We start from the raw sequence: 19180 nt of genomic DNA on the forward strand, positions 1-19180 counted from the left end.
AAATGTATCAATTAAAAAAGCTACGTTCACTTAAAAGAGAAATGCTCTGCAGGGATTAAGAAGGCTGTGATGTGAACTGGTGGCCACACACAGCCCAGCCAAACACCTGACACAGGGTGTGTTTGCCTCAGCTGCTAGGGATGACTGGGAAGCTGAACATCCCTCTCTTCCCACCACCACACCCTCAGAAATCCCTGCCTGTGCTAAACCTAGGCTTAGACACCGAAGCTACATAGGTAATCAAATAAGAAATTTCATTCTTCTCTTCTGACTCCAAGTTTCTAAATGGCAGAAGATTGGTAAGAGACAACATACAAGTAAATTATCAAGAAACTGAGACCTACAATTAAAATATCTCCTGAGGACTGATGTTCTGAGACAGTCTTAGGAAATCTTTCTCATTCCTGGGCAAATAATCAATAATTCTGATATGTAAGAAGCAGAGTAACGAATACATGGAATCACGGATTCCAGGCTGTGTCAGTGGTCTTTTAAATGTAAGAACATAGTACAGTCTCTCCCATCGCAGCCATATGCATGAACATCTCCTGGCTTTCTCTGGACTGACAGTTCTATTTCTGTCATTTTACATATTCCTTCCACTGGAGGTATGGTGCTTTATGCAATATTTCACCAACTTTCATGATCTTGTCTGTGTAAAATACTTTTCCACTTTCCAACCACCTCATTCCTAATGTGTTATTTCTATTTTGTACACCAGGGAAGACTGTGCTTTCCTTGTATCTGGCAATGCAGAGTAAGGCTGTACCCCTAGAAACTCCTTAGATGAAACAAAGGGAAAAAGAAGGAGCAAGGAATGAGCAGAACCATAATCATATCATTCCCTCATCACTCTCACTTCCAAGAGGCCAAGCGCTGTGTGGGGCGTAGGAGGAAATGAACTGGATCCTTTCATAAACTTACACCAGATACATTTCACCCTCCCAGTACGGGAGAGTTTTTAGGGCTGCTCTTCAGGTGAAGCTGTTTACATGCCACTGTTTGCTCAGGCTAAGCCTAGAGACTCAGTTATCCCTCAGTGGCTTTCAGAATGATTGTAGGACATTTCCTTCTTGCTTGCAATTCTCCTTTAGCCATATATGATAGTGAGGAAATCAAAGGTGTGAGGGCTCCCAGCCTACACTTTGTGTACCTAGTAAAGCACACCCAAAGTTGAGGGACATTGTAGCCAGATGTCACAATGACAAGCAGCAGGATGCTAAAAAAACATTCTGGCCCTGCCTTTTGTTTGAGGTCTCAAAAAAAAACCCAAACCCTTATAGTATAGTTCTTCTCTGTCTCTTCTTATGGTTCTACATGAAAGGAAATAAAAATGATAGTAAAGGACAACCTATTTCACTAAGGGAAATGGTGGTGTTCCTGGCTGAAGCTGTTCTGTGATGTCTATCTGGAAAGCAGAATGAACTAATTCAACAGGAATCCCACAGTATTTCTTCATGCAGTAGAACTGAATATATTCGTTAAATAAGTTTGAGAGTAGAAATGAAGAGAAAACAGAAAGGGAAGTATGATGGAGATGTTACTTTTAGTATAATTCCTATTAAGAGTAGAAATTATATCCTAACACGACATATCCTGATGTGATTTGGGCATTAGGGGACATTACTAATTTATGAAGGCTTTTTCTGAAAGACTGTCCTTTGAAAATATTTAGATATGAAAAAGCAAACAAAACTATTTACTACTAAGTACATAGCAATCTATCTTCCTGCATTGCAGATTTCTAATATTTTGGAAGATCTTGGTTGTTATTTGAATTCTCAAGGAACAGAGAACATCTATGAACCAACTAAAAATGTGGAAGTCAATGTGTTTGAAGATGTTGAATTGAGAGTGATAATGAACATTTCAGAGATCATTTCATGCCTGTGGTTCTTTAAAGAGAAACGAGCTTGTAAACCTTCACTGGACTCGGAGAACCGGTAAGTCGAGGGATGTACTGAATCGAAAAGCCTTAAAGAGATCATTTCTTCTAAGATGCAAAAGAGATATTTTCTGTGAGACTTTGCCTGTGTATAATTTCATGTTACACATTATCTTCTTAACACTTCTTATCTTTCTTAACTATTGTCACTGGGTTGCTCTTTGCTGATTGTCATGTAAATATACATACACAGAGCATCTACGCATAAGAACCTTAAAGTTAGAATAGTTTGAAATGATCTCATTCTTTTAATTTATTTTGCATCATGCAGTGGGTATCTCTAGGGACCTTACTGATATTGATCAGTCCAAGCTTTGCAGTATGCATGTGAGGCAAATAGCTTGATTTTATAGTCAAAGCAACTGAGGCGTGGAGAGTCATGTGCCTTGGCAAGGTCACACTGCAGATCAGTAACAGTGCTAGCAGCAGCCCCTCAGTTCTCGCAACCAAACAACTGAAATGAAACCCAAGGCCAGATTATTCCCTTCCACAGCAAGACACGTAAGATGGGATTGTAGGTAAAGCATTTCCCTGTGGCTCTCCTCAGCTGTCCTAAGCTCAGGAAATCCATCCATCTCGAGGACAGCTCAGCATGTGCTTGGGTACCAGTGGTGGTCAGTTCCTAAGTGCTGCTTGTATAGGGTGATACATGAAAACACTTTTGGTTGAAGGGCAATAGGTAAATAGTGAATACTAGTATCTCTGATTGGTATTTTCATGCTGCCAAGCACAATGTCAACTGTTTTGTTGTATCTGCTGCATACTGCCTTCTAGATAACAAATACAACTTTATTTTCTGTTTTATAGATATGTTACTTCCTTGGCTTTTTCCCAAATAAGAGAAACACAAGCTGGAAAACACACTCTCTCGGTCATAAGTGAAAACAGTAATTACACAATAATATTTACTGTTCTTGTCCGAAGTAAGTATATCTCAGAAGAAAGGAGTCACTCCGTCAGCAAGTTCAAGGGAAGAGGCTCGAGTTCACCTAAAGCACTGAAGCTCCCTCCTTTCTTTACAAGTTTTCTGTCCTCCCCAAGCCTTCTCGTCTCTGCCTTTCACTTCCCGCATTGCATGCCACCTATCTCGCGTGCTGCATTTCAAGCATGACTACCTCTTCTTCCTAGATTTGCATAGGACTTGGAGCTGTCTTGAGAGACTGAAGTCAAAACCGCAGATTGAGTTATTGCATGACAACCAACTTCCACTAGTCAATAAAACATGCAAATGATCAAATAAAGATGTAAATGTGCATCAATCTCCTCCTCTCCTACGAGAGATTTCACTCTGGGCCAAAAGGGACAAATCAAGGGTGACTTTTGTGTGCTCTCAAATGCTGTGGGCTAGATTTGTTTGCTTGCATCTTAACCTATTTTTTCCTCGTGTTGTCTGCTGGGCTTTTCTCCATATTGGCTTAAGCCATTCTGTTCACTTCCTGGCCTCCAGTGCTCTGAGGTCCTGCTTTGTCCCACCCCACCACTTCTCCTCTCTACATTTCTGGCACAGCCTTTCTGTTTGCACTTCTTTGCGCCAGTGAGAGGCAACACTGCGGGAATGGGAGAGACACGGTCCCTCTGCTCAGTGCCAGGGTTTACTCATGGCCCAGGGCAGCCAGTACAGCTTGGTCTGGTTTTTCCCCCAGAGCCAGGTCTGGGACATGCTCTCTGGTTTTAGCAGTAAAGTGCATTTGCACTGCAACTGCTCAGCACAGGGGTCCACAAAAAGTTCATATTTTAACTGCTGAACTCAAAAGTCATGGCAGAGCATGTGTTAGGTGTGACTTTTTGAAAGACTTGCAGCATGTGCTAGTTTAAGTGAATTTTTTTAAGGACCACACAAAAGACATCTCTGACACAAAGGCAACTCCCACAACAAAATTCAGTCTTCTCTTTCTAAGTAGGGGTGTCCAAGAACTTAAAATGAAAAAGACACACATCGACATATTTTTTAAAGAGGAGAAATACCATATTCTTTGCCTGTAAGTAGCCAAATTTAAATAAATTTCCAAGGGAACAAAAAAGAACAATCAATCCAAACAGTTAAAAGCCTGGCAAAGTAACTAGGACCAAACCCTCCAAGAGAGACAGGTTTAACAACAAGCATCGTAACTTGCCTTGTTTTTAATGAAGAGTCAGTAATCAAAGTTTTTCAGTCCTTCTTTAATTGTTTTGAAGGCATTTGTGCTTGATTTTTTTCTCGCTCACGTGTTAGTAGCATCACTTCCAGTGTCTCCTTGTTTTATCTGAAGGCCTATTGTATGCCTTGTTTATAATTTTAACAACTTTATTGAGGGGACAGGGTGTTAAGTGTTTACCAAATATGTACCTTCTCTATCGTATCAGTGAGTCTTCAGAAGTAAAAAGTGTTGCTACATGTTCAAGCAAGATAGTTCAAAACAGTCTTGCTAAAGATCTTTTTCCTATCAATTGTTTGGATTTCATTCTCTTTGCTTCTGTGAATCTAGTATCATAATTTCGCCTGCCATCAAATCCTTCAGGCTAGATGAGATGTGACTCTCTGCAGCTGAAAAAACCTTCTAGGCCCAGTTCATTAGAAAAAAAACAAACAAAGAAATTCAAAGCTGAAAGTATTATTGTTGCCTTTGCATGTCAACTTTTAGGCAATGAAACTATGAATCCAAAGAAAATGTGAGTCTTCTTGGTGGAAATTGTAATTTCTTTGTATGCCAACTTTAAAATAAACTTGGTGGTATTCATTTTAAGTCAGATAAGATCAGCAGATTAAGACCAGTAGTTTTAATGTGTTAAATTTTTATATTTAGCTCAAGTATGAGTCTGACAGGGTCAGAGGACTGGGAGTGGTCTAGGAAACTTTTCACTTCCAGGTGATAGATACATGATGGAAAAGTCTGCTAATTATCAAAAGTCGTTATCGCCTGTTGCTTTTCCACTGTCTATCTGATCTGATTGACTAGCATGTAACAATCTCATTTTGCAGTCTCAACAGATGTGATTTCTAAAGGTGTGTGCACTCCTGTCAAGTGAAGTGAATAGGAGCCACAGCAAATTAACACCTTGAGTATCAGCTTCAAGATTACCCTCTGATGTATAGAGGCAGGCCTTTGATACCAGGGAAGCTATATATTTAACAATCCAGGTTAAGAAGCTTATAAGACCAACCCACAATATCCCTAGGGCAGAATAATTTTTTTTCCCTGATCATTGAAACTGCATGAAATAAATTACAATCATGTAAATTAATGTACTATTAACTAGGCAAAACACTCTGTTTCAAAACTATTTCAGCAATTCTTAGACATTTGCACGATCTTTAACAGAGAAACCAGGGAAACCCTATTTCAGGAAAAGTGAAAAACTAGATGCTATACAGTGCATATCGGAGAGCTACCCCCAGCCGTCTTTGGAGTGGATATTTTGCAAAACCCCTGAAGAGAGGTAAGGCGTGTATTTGTTTGCTTATTGAAGCTCATGATTGAAAGCTTACCATCTTCTGAATAAGTAGGGGGAAGCTTTATACTCTTTATGTGCCTAGTGCTTTGAGTAGATAATTGAAGAAAAGCTATTGGGTCAGATTTTTGGGGTGAGCTCTGCTAGGCTGCACACCCATGTGCTGTTTGAAAACCTGTGTCTGCATGACTTACTTTTGGAGTGCTGCAGCATATTTTTCTTAGAAAGTTTTGCTGTTGTGCTCTTTTTGAAACTTTCAGCTCTTCACTCAGAAAAAGTTGTTCCAGATTCTAGTATTTTGATATCACCAAAGCAAATCAGATGTATCTCATTCCCCTATAGTTTTTCATGTTTTTGGAAATGTGTGAGCCTTAGACCTGTGGAGATGTTACAAGAAAACATATTTTTCCTAGCTAAATGATTTTTCCATTATGTTTACACATACAACCAGCTGTATTAAGAGTGGGAAAGTGCTCAAATAAGCAGCAAATAAGCTCAAATAAGAAAGTCTTGAGTATGTTCAGTGGCCATAGATGGTGCTTTTCCCTGTGGTGTGGCACTTTGAGGATCTGGATCACATAAGGCCACTACATTTGCAGTAGTCCCCATCATCAGGAATTCAGAGGTGTAGTGTGAAAGCCCAAACTATGATTTCACTGTTTTCCAGATTTCAGCCATAGGATTACCTGTTTATGAGCCAGTCTGAGCATATTCAGGTCATTTCAACTCATTCTGTTGCCTAGATTATCTTTGTTCGTTCCACAGCTTGACATTTTTATTTTCTTATCTTCACCTTTCCTAGTTCCTTTTTATTCAGCTGTGTAAGATTATTTGCTTGAAGTTAACCAAATGAGTCAACGAATAATTATGTTTGTAATTTCAGTTGCCCTAATAAAATGCAGGAAGAAACTGGGGACATACATGGCATACAGAAGGTACAACATGGATTACATGAGGATGAATTATTTCAAACATACATATGGTGCTGTGCAGTTAATGAGCTGGGCAGAGAATGCACCAGCCTGTTTACAATAGGTAACTTCCCTCTAAGGTTTACTTTCATATGAGCTGGATCCTGCCATTGAAGTTAGTGGCTTCCCAGACTAAGTGATTGGTTTGTAATCACTGGAACAAATCTATCTAGCAGTGAATATGTTTGCTCTGTCTCACATTTAAATCCTAAATTCTGATAGCTATTTGTGATCCCTGTAAAAACCTTGCCTTTCTACATTTTCTAAACATCTGTGATATCTTTTTCACATGCTTTTAGGACTACTTTGCATTGAAATGCATTTCAAAATGTTCTTAAAATATGTAAATTCTGGCTTGTTTGTCTTTTTATAAACCAGACCTAGGCTGAACTGTGCCCTACAGATAGCTTGTAAACATTTGGTTTGAGTCATTTAAATCCACCAAATTTACTGATTTCATGTTTAGTGAGTAATTTTCCAACATCTAAGTATCTTTACAATATAGTAATGGACAGAGTTGGAAGAAAAAATATTGATCTAAATGACTACTTTTCCAGAAAGAGTAGCAGTTGTTATTTCACTGGTTATGTATTCATTTTGTAGATTTAAATGAAAGACATGCAGCACCTTTACCTGAATTACTTCTTAAAGTTGGAGAACCATTGCTGATCAGATGCAGAGCTGTTTATCCTAATTATAGATTCAGAATTAAATTATCTTTTGAAAACAAGGAACTGCAGCAGGTAAGAAGAGAAGGCTTATTTTAAAATATGTATTATTGGGCACTAACAACTGATTGAATGCAAACTTCTGTTGAAAACTAGGATCGCCGTTTTGAAGGATTAGAGTATCAAGCAGATCACTCGGCGGTTCGGATTCAGTATGCATTTGCTTCAGCAGCAGGGAGAAACGATAGTGGACATTACACCTGTTCTTCTACAGTACATCCAAGTCAAACTGCTCTGATTACAGTTTTAGGTAATTCCAACCCCAAGTCTTAATTTTGTCCCTTGGTTGGTTGTTTTGCTTTGTTTTCCGTATGTCAGTTGTTTTCTTGCATGTATGCAGCATGTGTTTATAGTGATTTCTAAGATAAAACCCTGTTTCCACTTACTGGCGGTCTAGGGAAGCCAAGAGATTAATCTCAACTGGGTTATTCAGGTCCCTGAAGACGATGCTTTTAGAAGTGAACTGAACTGGCACTATTTGTAAGACTAATGATTCTTTCAGTGTTATTTCTAGAAACACAGGTTGAGATTTCCCTCACATTTCTGTAGGTGACTCCAGCATGCCCAGGGGTGTGTGGCTGGGAGCTCCCTGGGGGTCCCTGGATATGAGATCCCGTTACTGTGCCATTCTGCCCTTCTTTACACCTTCCCTTGGGCTGAGGTCACTTGTGCCCTGCAAGGGGCCCTCACTCTTTAAGGCCACCAACTCATATGTAGGCAGCTACAGCACAAATACAAACAACTGGAGGTAAAGCATTGCAGAAAACACATTTTCAGGAGCTGGTCAAGGATATAAAATGTGTGACCTGCCCTGCATTTTCATCTATTAATGCTACTTGTATTAGTCTGTCCACAGTCTGGAATGACCAGTGACTGGTGTCAAGTAACGTGAGACAGGAGTGTCCTGTCATGACTCTAATAGTACACATGGGTTTTGAAAAGTTGTAGCCATGGCCTCTGTTGCCACCTCACCATTTGCTCCCACTACATACCCATTTACGCTCACCTATGGGCCCTTCCACCCCACCTGTGCTGCTCCCTTAGCAGGACAGAGGTAATACAGAGTGTCTTATGGTCCTCTATCCTCTCCTCTGCAGTTTTGTTGGGTTGTTTCATGTGCTAGTTGCTGTAATACATGACCTGGGAAGGAACCAAATAATTACAATGTTGCTTGTGGTGGGATCACTCTGTCACAAAACCCTGAAAAAAGGGATCCAGAGAAACCACCATTTCTTCTTATGGAGGAGGAAAGACTGATAAGTGGCCATTTGAGTTTGGCAAGTCAAATTATTTATGGAAAAGTGTATCTGGGAAAGCATTCTAGCTCAGTAACTATGGAACTGACAACAAAAAATTACAAACATTTGTGTTCATTACAGAAGTGCACAGAGATTATGAATAGCTAGTGATGACAGACTTAGCAAACTGCTATACAAAAGTGTGGCTACAGCTGAGACGGATATGAAGGAAAACTTGAAACTATAGAGAAAATAGCTCCAGTGTTACTGGTTGTTCCACATGTCTCCTACTCTCCAGGCACTGGAGGGAACTATCTTCTTAGCATCAAGCTACACAAGACCTCATAATTTAAAAAATCAAAGGCAAACCAAAGAAAACTACATTCTGTTTAGGCAAAATATTAATTTAAAAGCAAGTAGTATTTAAGCAAGTAAGTACTTAAGCAGCAAACCTTGTTTCTCAGATGAAAAATAATATAATATACTAAACATATCGTTTCCAGACCTTTCCCAATGCCTGGAAATAAGACATAAAAAAGAAACTTGTAGTCAGGGCCAGGCTGCTAAACTAGGCACAGTGTCTCTGAGTGACGTGCAAGGAGTCAGGGCGTGCAGCCTCGAAAACCGAGCTTTCTGAGGCACTCACCACACGTTTGGTCTTCGATGTAGTTGACCTTAGAGCTTACAACACCTAAGCTAGGCAGTGCTAGGAAGTGAGAATACTTACCCCAGTTTCTCCAGAGATGACTTTCACAGTGCAATATCCTCTTTTCAACTTCTGCCTACTATAGAGCAGGAACTTATGTAGCAATTCACAATAACCAAGTAAGATACCTGGCCATGTTTTCTACACACAGTTTCTTAGTAAACAGGAGGGTAAGCAGGAGGGGGTTGTGCAGAGATAGGGCAAGATCCTTCTCTTTCTTCACACTAATGACCACAGCTCAGACATATTGGCTTCTTGGATCCCTACCAAACTATCGGCTTGAGTAGGTATCATATGGTAGATTAATGTGGGGGGAATACTGCCTTGCCTAGCTATAAGCTGTGCTTCACCTGCAACACTTCTGATGCATCACAGCTTTTAGCCTAATGTACTAATGAAACCCTTTGTTGGTGTTGATTTGTGCTAACACTCCAGATTCACTTTCAGCAGTGATACAAGTTTCATTCAGTTGTTCTTATCATAGGGTAGCAGTCTCTGAAATGACCACTGGCTGGACAGATGGAAGTCATAACCACTTTGCCCCAACTTTAAACCATCACTGTCCATAAGTCAGCAGACGTAGGTTCACTGGGAATGGTGGGCATGTAACTTTACAAAGAGAAAACCTTTCTGCTTGGCTTACTCTGCATTGCCTAAGGAGCTTGGCCAGCATAACTACTACATTGACAGGTGGTCTTCTGATGCCTAATAATGCCCTGCAGCCAGACAGCTCTGGTTTGCTCTTTGCTACTTGATATTTCACCAGCTTACCTTATTTTGTTTAGGTGGTCACATCAGGCAGGGTGGTTAGCCCACTTTAAAGCGCAATAGAGATCATGCCTACAGCTGCAGCTGCAAGGCTCTTCGTGTCTGCTGTTCCTATGTTCGGTTTCCATCAGCAGTGAATAAAGAGTTCTTAGCGCTACCCAATCTTTATTCAGGAATATACAAGCTATTGTGCAACATGTGAAGTTTAAAGGCAAACAGACAAACAAGTACACTGAATACAGAGACATGAAAGCGTCAATTCCAGTCTCAGGAATTTCAACTCAGCTCTCTGTCATTACTAAATAATCGTGTTCACTATTTCTGTGGTAGAAAAACACTTAAACATGCCAAAAAATGGTCAGCCAAGCAAAAAATGTACTATTTTCTTTCTGCTTCAGAAAGAAGCTACTTTTTTTTCTGAGTCCTTTTGCAGAGAAATGGCATACCCTCCTCCAGGTCCCTTTACACACTCTGGAGAAAAAGCCTTTACACTTGGCAGATTGTGTTGCTAACAGTACACATCCAGATGACTTTCTGCCTGGAAAGATAAGGTCCAAAAGAACATTCTAAAGTTGAAGGTCCGCATTATAAAATCAATAAGCCTTTGATATCAAAAAGGAAGAGAATAGACATGAAAGAAATTGCTTCTTGTTTTAAAAGACTGAACTTTTTTGTGGTTTCTATGGGAATTTCCATAAAGTATTTTTAAACCAAGATGTTAGAGAAAACACATGCCAAATAGTATAGAGTTACAACCAGAAGGAAAACACTCAAAAGAAAAACCCAGTCCAGCAATATTTCTACAGTGCAGTTTTTCACCATGAGGCTGACCAAACACTGGCACAGGGTGCCCAGAGGTTGTGGGGTCTCCTTTCTTGGAGATAACCAAAACTCAGCTGGACAAGGCCCTGAGCCACCTGATCTAGCCAAGCTTGCTTTGAGCAGGGACTGGATGGAAGACATGCAGAGGTCCCTTCCAACCTACATGATTCTGTGGTTTTAACAGAGCTGATCCTAACCCCACTGATAGCTTTAGAAAGGCCTTCTTCCTCTTTTGTGTGCTGATTAGTCTCTTTGGGTGGGATTCATTTCACCTGGTGAGTCACCTAGCCCCAGCGGTGACCTAAGCTCCTTCAGCAGTCAGTGACAAGAGACAGACATTTCCAGAGTTTAGTTCAGGACATCTTTATTGGAGTCTATTTTAGGATTAGATAAATTCAGATATGCTTGTCTCATTCCACGGAGTGTTAGCAGAGGTCCAAACGAAGAGCTTGGTGGGTCACTGAACTTCAGAGAGCTCCATTACGTGAAATTAAACCCACCTTGGCAGGGGAAGTACCAGTGGCTCATGAGTCTCATACATTTTCGAAGCACTTTTCCAAGTTCCTGTTGTCTTTCATCAAATACATCTAATTTAGATAGAGAAATAAAGGAGCAGCTACAACACTGATTTGCAAAATCTTCAGGGAAGATTTGCAAAATCTTCAGCTTATTTCAGGGAAGGAGAAACAACTACAGTCAACATCTGATTATGCTGGCAGTGCTGCATGATTTCATTCCCTATTAAAGGAAAGCCAGGACATGCAGATGTTAGCACCTGGAACACCTACCTAAAACAAAGTAATAATGGAACTGTTGGCCCAGTGGCTCTGGAGGTGGGCAGGGGATAAATGGTTGGAAGGGCTCTGGGTCTGACCAAATCCGCAACTCTACCACACTTTATACAGCCTCAGATCACCGGTCTGGAGCTGAACACAGTGACATAATTTCAATCCTATTTTGAAGCATTGTCTTCTTTTTGATAAACAGGATGCCTTTTTGTGATGTAACACACTGCTTTATTTCTCTTGTGATAACTAAAACTGAAAGCCTATAGATGTCAAAATTCCTCCATTAAGCAACAGTGTATGTAACATAATACCTTTTTTTTTTTCCAGAAAAGGGGTTTATAAACGTAACTGACTCTAGAGAGGATTTTGAAATTGGTGAAGAAAAGTTTTGCTTTGAAGTTAACCTTACAGCATATCCAACCATTAGGTGCATGTGGCTATTTTCCCAAAAAACATTTCCATGTGAGCAAAGTTGCAGTGTGGATGGACTCAGGTACTTGAATATTTTGGTATGATTTCACAATGTTTCCTCCTTCTGTCTCCTTTGAACTGATTACTGTCCATATTTCATAGTCTATTCGTTTTTTTAATAAGTGGATGGGCCAAGTGATGAAGCAGTGTTACCAAAGGGTACTCAAGCATTAATTTGGCTTTCAACAGCAGTTCATGTAGATTACTTACAGAATCACTTTTTTTCTCCATGTTGTAATAACCCCCTCTGTAAGTTACGCATCTCACAATCCCTTTGGATTATATGCATTTTTTCTATTTGCCTTCTTCCTGACACAGTTTTGCAATTACAGATCTTTTGCCGTTCTCTGCCTGAAACACAAGTTCTACTTGTTCCCCTTTTGTCATCCTGTTCTTGATGATGGTCCCAGTATCTTTCAAATATCTGCAATCAAATCCAGGGCCCTGTAGTTTCCCAGGCCCTCTGTAGATCTATTAGGCTCTGTCCCTGCCACAGAAACATATCGTTCTGCTCTTTACCCAGGTCATGTATTCTTCCGCTCTTGCAAAACATGTTTTGAATAAACCTGTTAGTTATCTACCTTTTCTGTTACTTCCTACAATGAAATTCTGGCATGAATCCTGTTTAAGGCTAATGTTTTCTCCATTCCCTAGGCTTTCTAGTTTCTTGATAACATTATCTAATTTCCTTCAGAGTTTCTTTCAGAGTAGTCCCTTGGCTTTCAAGGTAACAAATCTTATTCACCTTAATGAAAATAACGCCAAGTTGCTCTTCTAAAGTTTTAGCTTTAATACTAGGCAGAGACAGGCAGGAGTTAATGCATCTACACTTATTTCTTCCTTCGCGTATTCTTAAACCTCTTTTATCATTTGCTTAAAACTGTGCCTTGCTAGCACTTTTTCTGTTTTCTTTCCTTAGAGTTTTGGTATACTTGATTTTATCTGCTGGCTTGTCAAGCCATCTTTGCAACAGACTGGCTTTTTCATCTGGATCAGGTGGAGTGTTGAAGTCAGACCTTCACATGGTCCAGAGACAGCTCTGTTCAGATTAGCAAATTATCATCTCCTGGCAATGGACACAGGAACTCTGTCCTTGCTGATAAAGTGAGGCCTGTCAGTAAACTTCAATAGTGTTTGATGACTGGGTGTTGGTAACTAATCTGCAATGCCTGATGTGGGCTAGGGAGATCTGTTCTTGTGGTCCAATCTGATTTTGGAATTGAAGTGTCACAGGACAGTCATGGGCATTTGCTCATCCTTGTCAAATAGGTACCTCCGTCAAGCTGATAATGCCTAGTTTATTTGCTTTGCAGCTGGTATAGACTGTCTGTTCACTGAATGAGTGGGAGAGAGTTTTGCTTGGATGATTGGCAGCTGGTGGAAATTCAATCCAGATAAGAAGAAGGTGCTATGGAATGGGCCAACAATAACAATTTTGGGAACTCTGCAATAGCTTAGGTAACCCCCAGTAATCAGTAAGGTGCAGTTGCAGCATAGGCTGGAACTTATGAGTCACTTCAGATAGCCTTTTCAGCACAGAAATGGCTGTTGCTTCCCCGAGTGGTGATCACCACCTGCCGGACGGGGAAAAGTCCAGCCGTGTCTCCCTAGTGCAGCACATTCTGGGCTGGCTCAGCCCTGTGCCAGGCGCCTGCTGCTTAACTGCCCGAAGCACCACTTGAGTTTGACCTGGAGGCTGCTTCAAACAGACAGCTCAGCCATCCATCCGACTGTGGTGTTGATTAAGCACTTTTTTTTTTTAGGTTCGTTTCTGTAGTTATACTTTGCATTTATTTAGCCCTTTACATTTTCAAAGCACTAAATAATTCAATACCTATGGAGGCAGTTAAATAAATATCATTCTACTGATTTTATGGAGAAGTATGATAGAGAGAAAAGTACATGAGTTTGGTTATTATTTATTCAATACACAGCTACCCTCTACAGCTATGTTTTGATTAAATACTAGCATTTTATAGACATATCTCACTTGAGAAAAATGAGTAGGAATAGCTATTTCATTCAGTTTGATAATGTCAGCAGCAGCAGCAATGGGTAGTAAGGTGACAAGATTCTGCCTAAAATGTAGAACTCCACGTTTGTAGCACAAATGTAGATTTAGATATGATTTTAAAGCAGAAAGTTTCTCAAAACAAAACAAAAAAAAGATCATCACATACCTTAACATATTATGATTCTAACTTTGCATATTTTGGTTCACTTCTGAGTAATCCTGTATCCCAGCACTTCTACTTTGTTCCTTTCATATCCTTTTTCATTTCCTGTTTTTTCCCTTTTTTGATTTCTGCTATTTCCTTATCAACTTGTTCCTCCTGATCATAGATCATATTAAATGTCATTAATTAACTTTGCCCCCTTCTTTAGCTTTTAACTTCAAGGATTCGTCTCTGCCAGTGTCCCTCCATGTTATCAGAGACTCCTTCAGAACCTGAGTTTTCTGCGTGCTCTTGTTGCCTTTGTGTTTTAAGACACTGTTGATTTTCACTTCTCGCCTGAGAGCAAATGAGTTTCTATAAACAGAATGATCTCTTTTAAATATATGGCTTGTTATCCCACATCCCCTTGTGTTTTTTATGCTTTCAGGCATCAACAACACTTTTCAAAAAATAAATTGGCATTATTTCATTAGAACTTAATCCTTCAGACCTAGGATTTCAAAAGTGATGAATGATTTGTGGTTTCTCCTGCCTTAGGTATCCATTTTGAGACACCTTAGAACAGATCTGATTTTAAGAAATGTCTGAGTTCAGGCATATCATTAAGGCCATTCCAAATGAAGACATTCAAAAGTCAACAATTATATATGGAGATGTTGCCTTAGGCAGAAGGTGAAATTCCCAGTGACTCCAATGCAAGTTTTCTTCCTTTGGAAATGCAAGGTGGTGCTTGGTTTCTTAATTCACTCATATGTATCTTGTTTAAGAAGAAATGCCCTGCTTTGGGGATTCTTGTTCAAGGCTCGTTATTGCTTTGTCTTACACCAGAGATTACAAGTATGGGCTATATTTTCTTCTGCCTGTTACAGACTCCTTGATATGTCTACTTGCCTTTAACACTAAAAGCTAGTGAAGGTTTTGTAGCCCTATGCTCTCAACCAAAACATCTGCCCCTAAAAGGCCAGCAGCCAAATTCTCCTGAAGTGCTATTCTGATATCCATGAACTTTCAAAAGCTGCCTTTTAAATCTGAGAACAATCCTGGCAAAAATAACCTGGTGAAAAAGAATGGAAATAGGTTGCCCTCTCCATAAGATGATATGTTGCATCCTCCCTGTCCCATAAATCAGTAGCTCAACAGGTCAGTCATGTACGAATCTCTAAGTCTCCCTTGTCCTCTGTCTCTAACTTTTGCCCACAGACTTGTTAGGACCCTGCCTTCACCATTTTGATTGTCACAAGGCTCTTCCTGCATGGTTGGGATCTCTGTTTGCTACCATCCATCTGGCCAAAGGCCACAGGAGTTAGTAGAAGGCTGTCCTTCTTCCTGCAGAAATACTTGACAGTTGGTGCTTTGTCTTACAGACATTGAACTTCTGATGAAGATTTAATTTCTGAACATCCATCAGCTCTTTCCTTTCCAAGAGGTTGATCTTGCATAAGCCTATCTGTTTCGTTGTTATTTCCTAGGACTATTTATTATATAGGCTAGAAACTCTCATCAAAATCTTTTGTGGAGCAGAGTGTTTGATTCCTTTGCCACACTTAGCATCTGTGCCAGGATGCATTATAGACCTTGTCTTCCAATGGATTTGTTACAAAATCACAGCTTTACAGCCCAGATGCACTCCAGGAACTACAAGACAAATTGCAGGATGAAATTGATACTGCAGGAAAAACATGTCCTCTCATTAAGACAGTAACATTTGGGGGTTTATATTGTTTAATCAGATATAGTTTAGTCTGGATTCTTCATTAGAAAATGTGAATTGTTTCAAACATATCTTCGCTGCATCTAAAATCACGCTGAAGAGAATCTTTTGTCCTTTTCCTTCCTTCTCTTTGCTCCACAGCATTTCTTCAAAGTTCTGCAACCATCAGCACCAGCCTGGGGTATATGTGTTTTATGCAGAAAATGATGATACAGTCATGACAAAAAAATTCACTTTGTATGTAAGAAGTAAGTGCAAAAAATATCCTTGTAAAGATTTGGCAAAGTCTGGGGGTGAGAATCTTAATCTCTTTGGTGTCTCTCACTAGGGATTTCGCCACTGATAAAAATTTAACTAATATGTTGCTTTTACATGTATTCCCTTACCTTTCGCTATGTCTTACAACAGAGGAGATGGAATTAAATGTTCATTTTCTCCAGCTCTTTTGGAGGGAGGTGACTGAAGTAGATTCCAGAGTGATCTCTGACTAGATATTGAATAAGGTTGTCTTTTGTTTTTAGAAAAATATATATACTTGAGTATCTGAGCATTCAATTGAATATCTGTTTTCACCAACTTTCCTAACATCTCTCATTTAGGTGCTTTGAATTGTACCTTTAATAATCAAATCCCATATTCTCTGTAAAAATTGTCTGGGAGACTTTTCAACTTCCTGTACCTCATGTCAGGGTGCAGCAAGATAGCCTAGTTGAATGCATACAACTAGATCACTTGAGATATCCATACAACTAATATAACAAGACGTGAACTCCCAATGAGAAAGGTTGGGGCTTGGGTTTTGAAAATAACTCTAGCCTATCAGCGAAGGCGTGAAGTGTCTCTGGTGGGTGCGGAGAGACCTGTGCTCACTGTGCCTGAACGAGCCCACAGCCACAACTACTGTCTAGAGAGCGCGGAGCTGGCAGGACAAGGTCTGGTTCGGGTCTGAATACAGAGCCGGCACTAGAGCAGTGCTGGCACTGAGCTGGGTGGCCTCGCCAAGTGCCTGCCTTCAGTACGGCCATGCTGAGCTGGGATTACCTGGCTAGCTGGCATCTGGCCCCAGGTCTAGGGGTGCACACTGCAGCATGCTGTGTCACACAGGGGTAACCAGGGCAGGGATCTGCTGGCCTTAGCATCTCTGGTGCAGGAGCCACTGAAGTCTTAACAATTCTGACCTTGCTGTCGGTGAGTAACCTCAGGGCCCGTTTCATCTCTGGTCCTGGTTTGCCCAAGGGAGCACAGGATCTGTCCCAGGATTTTGAGGAAGATCTTTGGGGTACCATTTTCTCCCAGGTTTTCACTAGGATTTGTCCTGGCTACTCTTCTCCAGTAGACCCCAGGAGTTGCCACAGAAAAGCAAGAGACAAGGAGACCCAGGAGACAGGAACATCTCAGTTCCAGCCTTGGTCCCAGACCAGATGTTGGGTTAAATAATGCCACACTGGGGATGTGGTCACATACCCTGTTAGCCAGGAGCCCTGTATTGGGGTCACACAGCCTCACACAGAAAGGCCATTCTCCATCCCTGACCAGCACGGGAAGCAGGACCCAGAAACACTTAATGTCCTTCTCCAACACCACTGCCTGGATTTCACTAGTGCAGTGTAGACATGAAGAGAATCACATTTTTGCCTTGCATTCCTCTATTTTTAATAATAAAGCTATGTAAATGAAATGGGGAATACCAAGGAAGACTACCCTTACCAAATTCGAGGAAGAAGTTATTAAATTTTTTTTTTATTCCTCTCTTTAATCTGCCATCAACAGTGAGGACAGAATAAGAAAAATTAGTCATATACTGAGAAAATGAACATTTCTTAAGAAAACCACAAAGCCTAGGAGGCCTGTAAAATACAGCAACATTGCTGTAAAGAGTCAGAAAGTGTGATTGCTGTGGTGACCACGTAAATGGTGGGAATACACAGTGAGAGGAAATAGCTGTACTCATTAGGTGTTAGCTCCTTATAGTCCATTTGTGGCATTTTTTTTCTTATGACATTTGTGAGTTAATTCATTTAGTCTGCAGACCCTTTGACATGTAACACATATGTTAGGTCTTCTATGCTTCTGCCCATGATTTCCAGATGTACACAACCTTATCCAGCGTTCTTGGTTACCTCAGTTTTGCCTGACTGCAGCATCTTTCCATTGCTTTAGGTTAATGATCTACAATACAGCGATCCCCTATGCACATTTTGTATGAGCAAGACAGACAGAATTTGGCACTCGGCAGAGTCCCAGGGCACAGCACTTGTTCGGAGTTGCAAAAGCAGAAGTCGGGACTTCTAATTTTGGCTCTGCTGCTGTTTTGCTCTGGGTGCCCGTACAGAGAAGTGGGTGCTCTCCTTGGCTCACCCACACTCCCATCCTGCAGAACTGAAGCACGGGTGCTGGAGGAAGGAGCGGGACTGAGGTCTGCACCAGCTCTCACACTGATGTGTGGGCAGGTTATTTTGGAAACACAGGGTAGATCTTGGTCTTAGTATATGTAACATCACCATATAAACATGATGGTTTTAGTCACTGAAGTGTTGATGGAAACTGTCTTGTATTATCTTGTTGCAGGGAAACCTAAAGTAACCATGCAGTTGACATTCAAGCAGATCTCCTGCATTTCTGACAGTTACCCTGCCTCATCCTGGATTTGGAGGAACTGTCCTGAACTGAACTCATCTAAGTAAATAATTTTCTTTCCCTTGGCTTCATTGCAAGGACTGTATCTGAGCTATCCTTGACTAAATGAAGACTGGCCTGTAACAAGCTAGGTGTAAAATGCACCCTTGTTCCCTTGTAAAATGGGAAATTGTCGCCCACTCTAGGGGGACCCAAATCACCAAAACTAGGGAAAGTTTTCAATTTTTTATGTTAGAATCAAGTGAAATCTATGTAGATGTGTATTTAGGCTCTTTACACTGAAATAAACCCCACTGGGTCTGTATCAACAGTTAGGGGGTTACATAGTCCCATGTAAGTTTTTCTCTTGGTCTGTCAAAGTTACAGGACATTCAGGAAATGTATCAAAAAGCTTTGGGTGGTACATCTGTACAGTGACCTGAAGTTCATGGCAGTACAGTTAGTGAGAATGTTTTCAGTAAAGTTAGTGAGAGTGTTTCCATTTCCTCTATTTATTTAGGGCAATGAATCAGGCCCTAGTATTTCAGGGAAGCCGAGGAGGCTTCAGGCTGTTTAATGAATTCTGCAGTTGTTATTTTTAGATACGCCAAAATAGTAATAATCTCACAGTTGTAGAAAAGTACTACAAATTACCTTTTGGAAGATTAAGAATGAGTCTTCAAGTATTTTAAATAGATTTAAAAAAAAAAAACTGGACAATTTTCTCATCCATACTTCTGCAAAGTCTTCCTAACATCAATCTATTCATGAAGAAATGGAAGAGGAAAGAAAACGTCCAGCTCGTGAACT

General features: G+C 40.4%; 1 protein-coding gene across 1 annotated transcript in view; it reads left to right on the forward strand.

Moving 5' to 3' along the window:
- The window catches only part of FLT3 (fms related receptor tyrosine kinase 3), a 45036-nt gene that overhangs the window by 12628 nt on the left and 13228 nt on the right, over positions 1-19180 (forward strand). Inside the window, exons 3-11 of the mRNA XM_026108809.2 lie at positions 1741-1943; positions 2753-2868; positions 5245-5362; positions 6258-6409; positions 6949-7088; positions 7170-7323; positions 11723-11888; positions 15896-16002; positions 18323-18434. Of these exons, the coding sequence (XP_025964594.1) occupies positions 1741-1943; positions 2753-2868; positions 5245-5362; positions 6258-6409; positions 6949-7088; positions 7170-7323; positions 11723-11888; positions 15896-16002; positions 18323-18434 (1268 nt within the window). The remainder of the gene's footprint in view (positions 1-1740; positions 1944-2752; positions 2869-5244; positions 5363-6257; positions 6410-6948; positions 7089-7169; positions 7324-11722; positions 11889-15895; positions 16003-18322; positions 18435-19180) is intronic.

This window comes from Dromaius novaehollandiae, chromosome 1, assembly GCF_036370855.1.
Source record: "Dromaius novaehollandiae isolate bDroNov1 chromosome 1, bDroNov1.hap1, whole genome shotgun sequence".
Lineage (NCBI taxonomy): Eukaryota > Metazoa > Chordata > Aves > Casuariiformes > Dromaiidae > Dromaius > Dromaius novaehollandiae.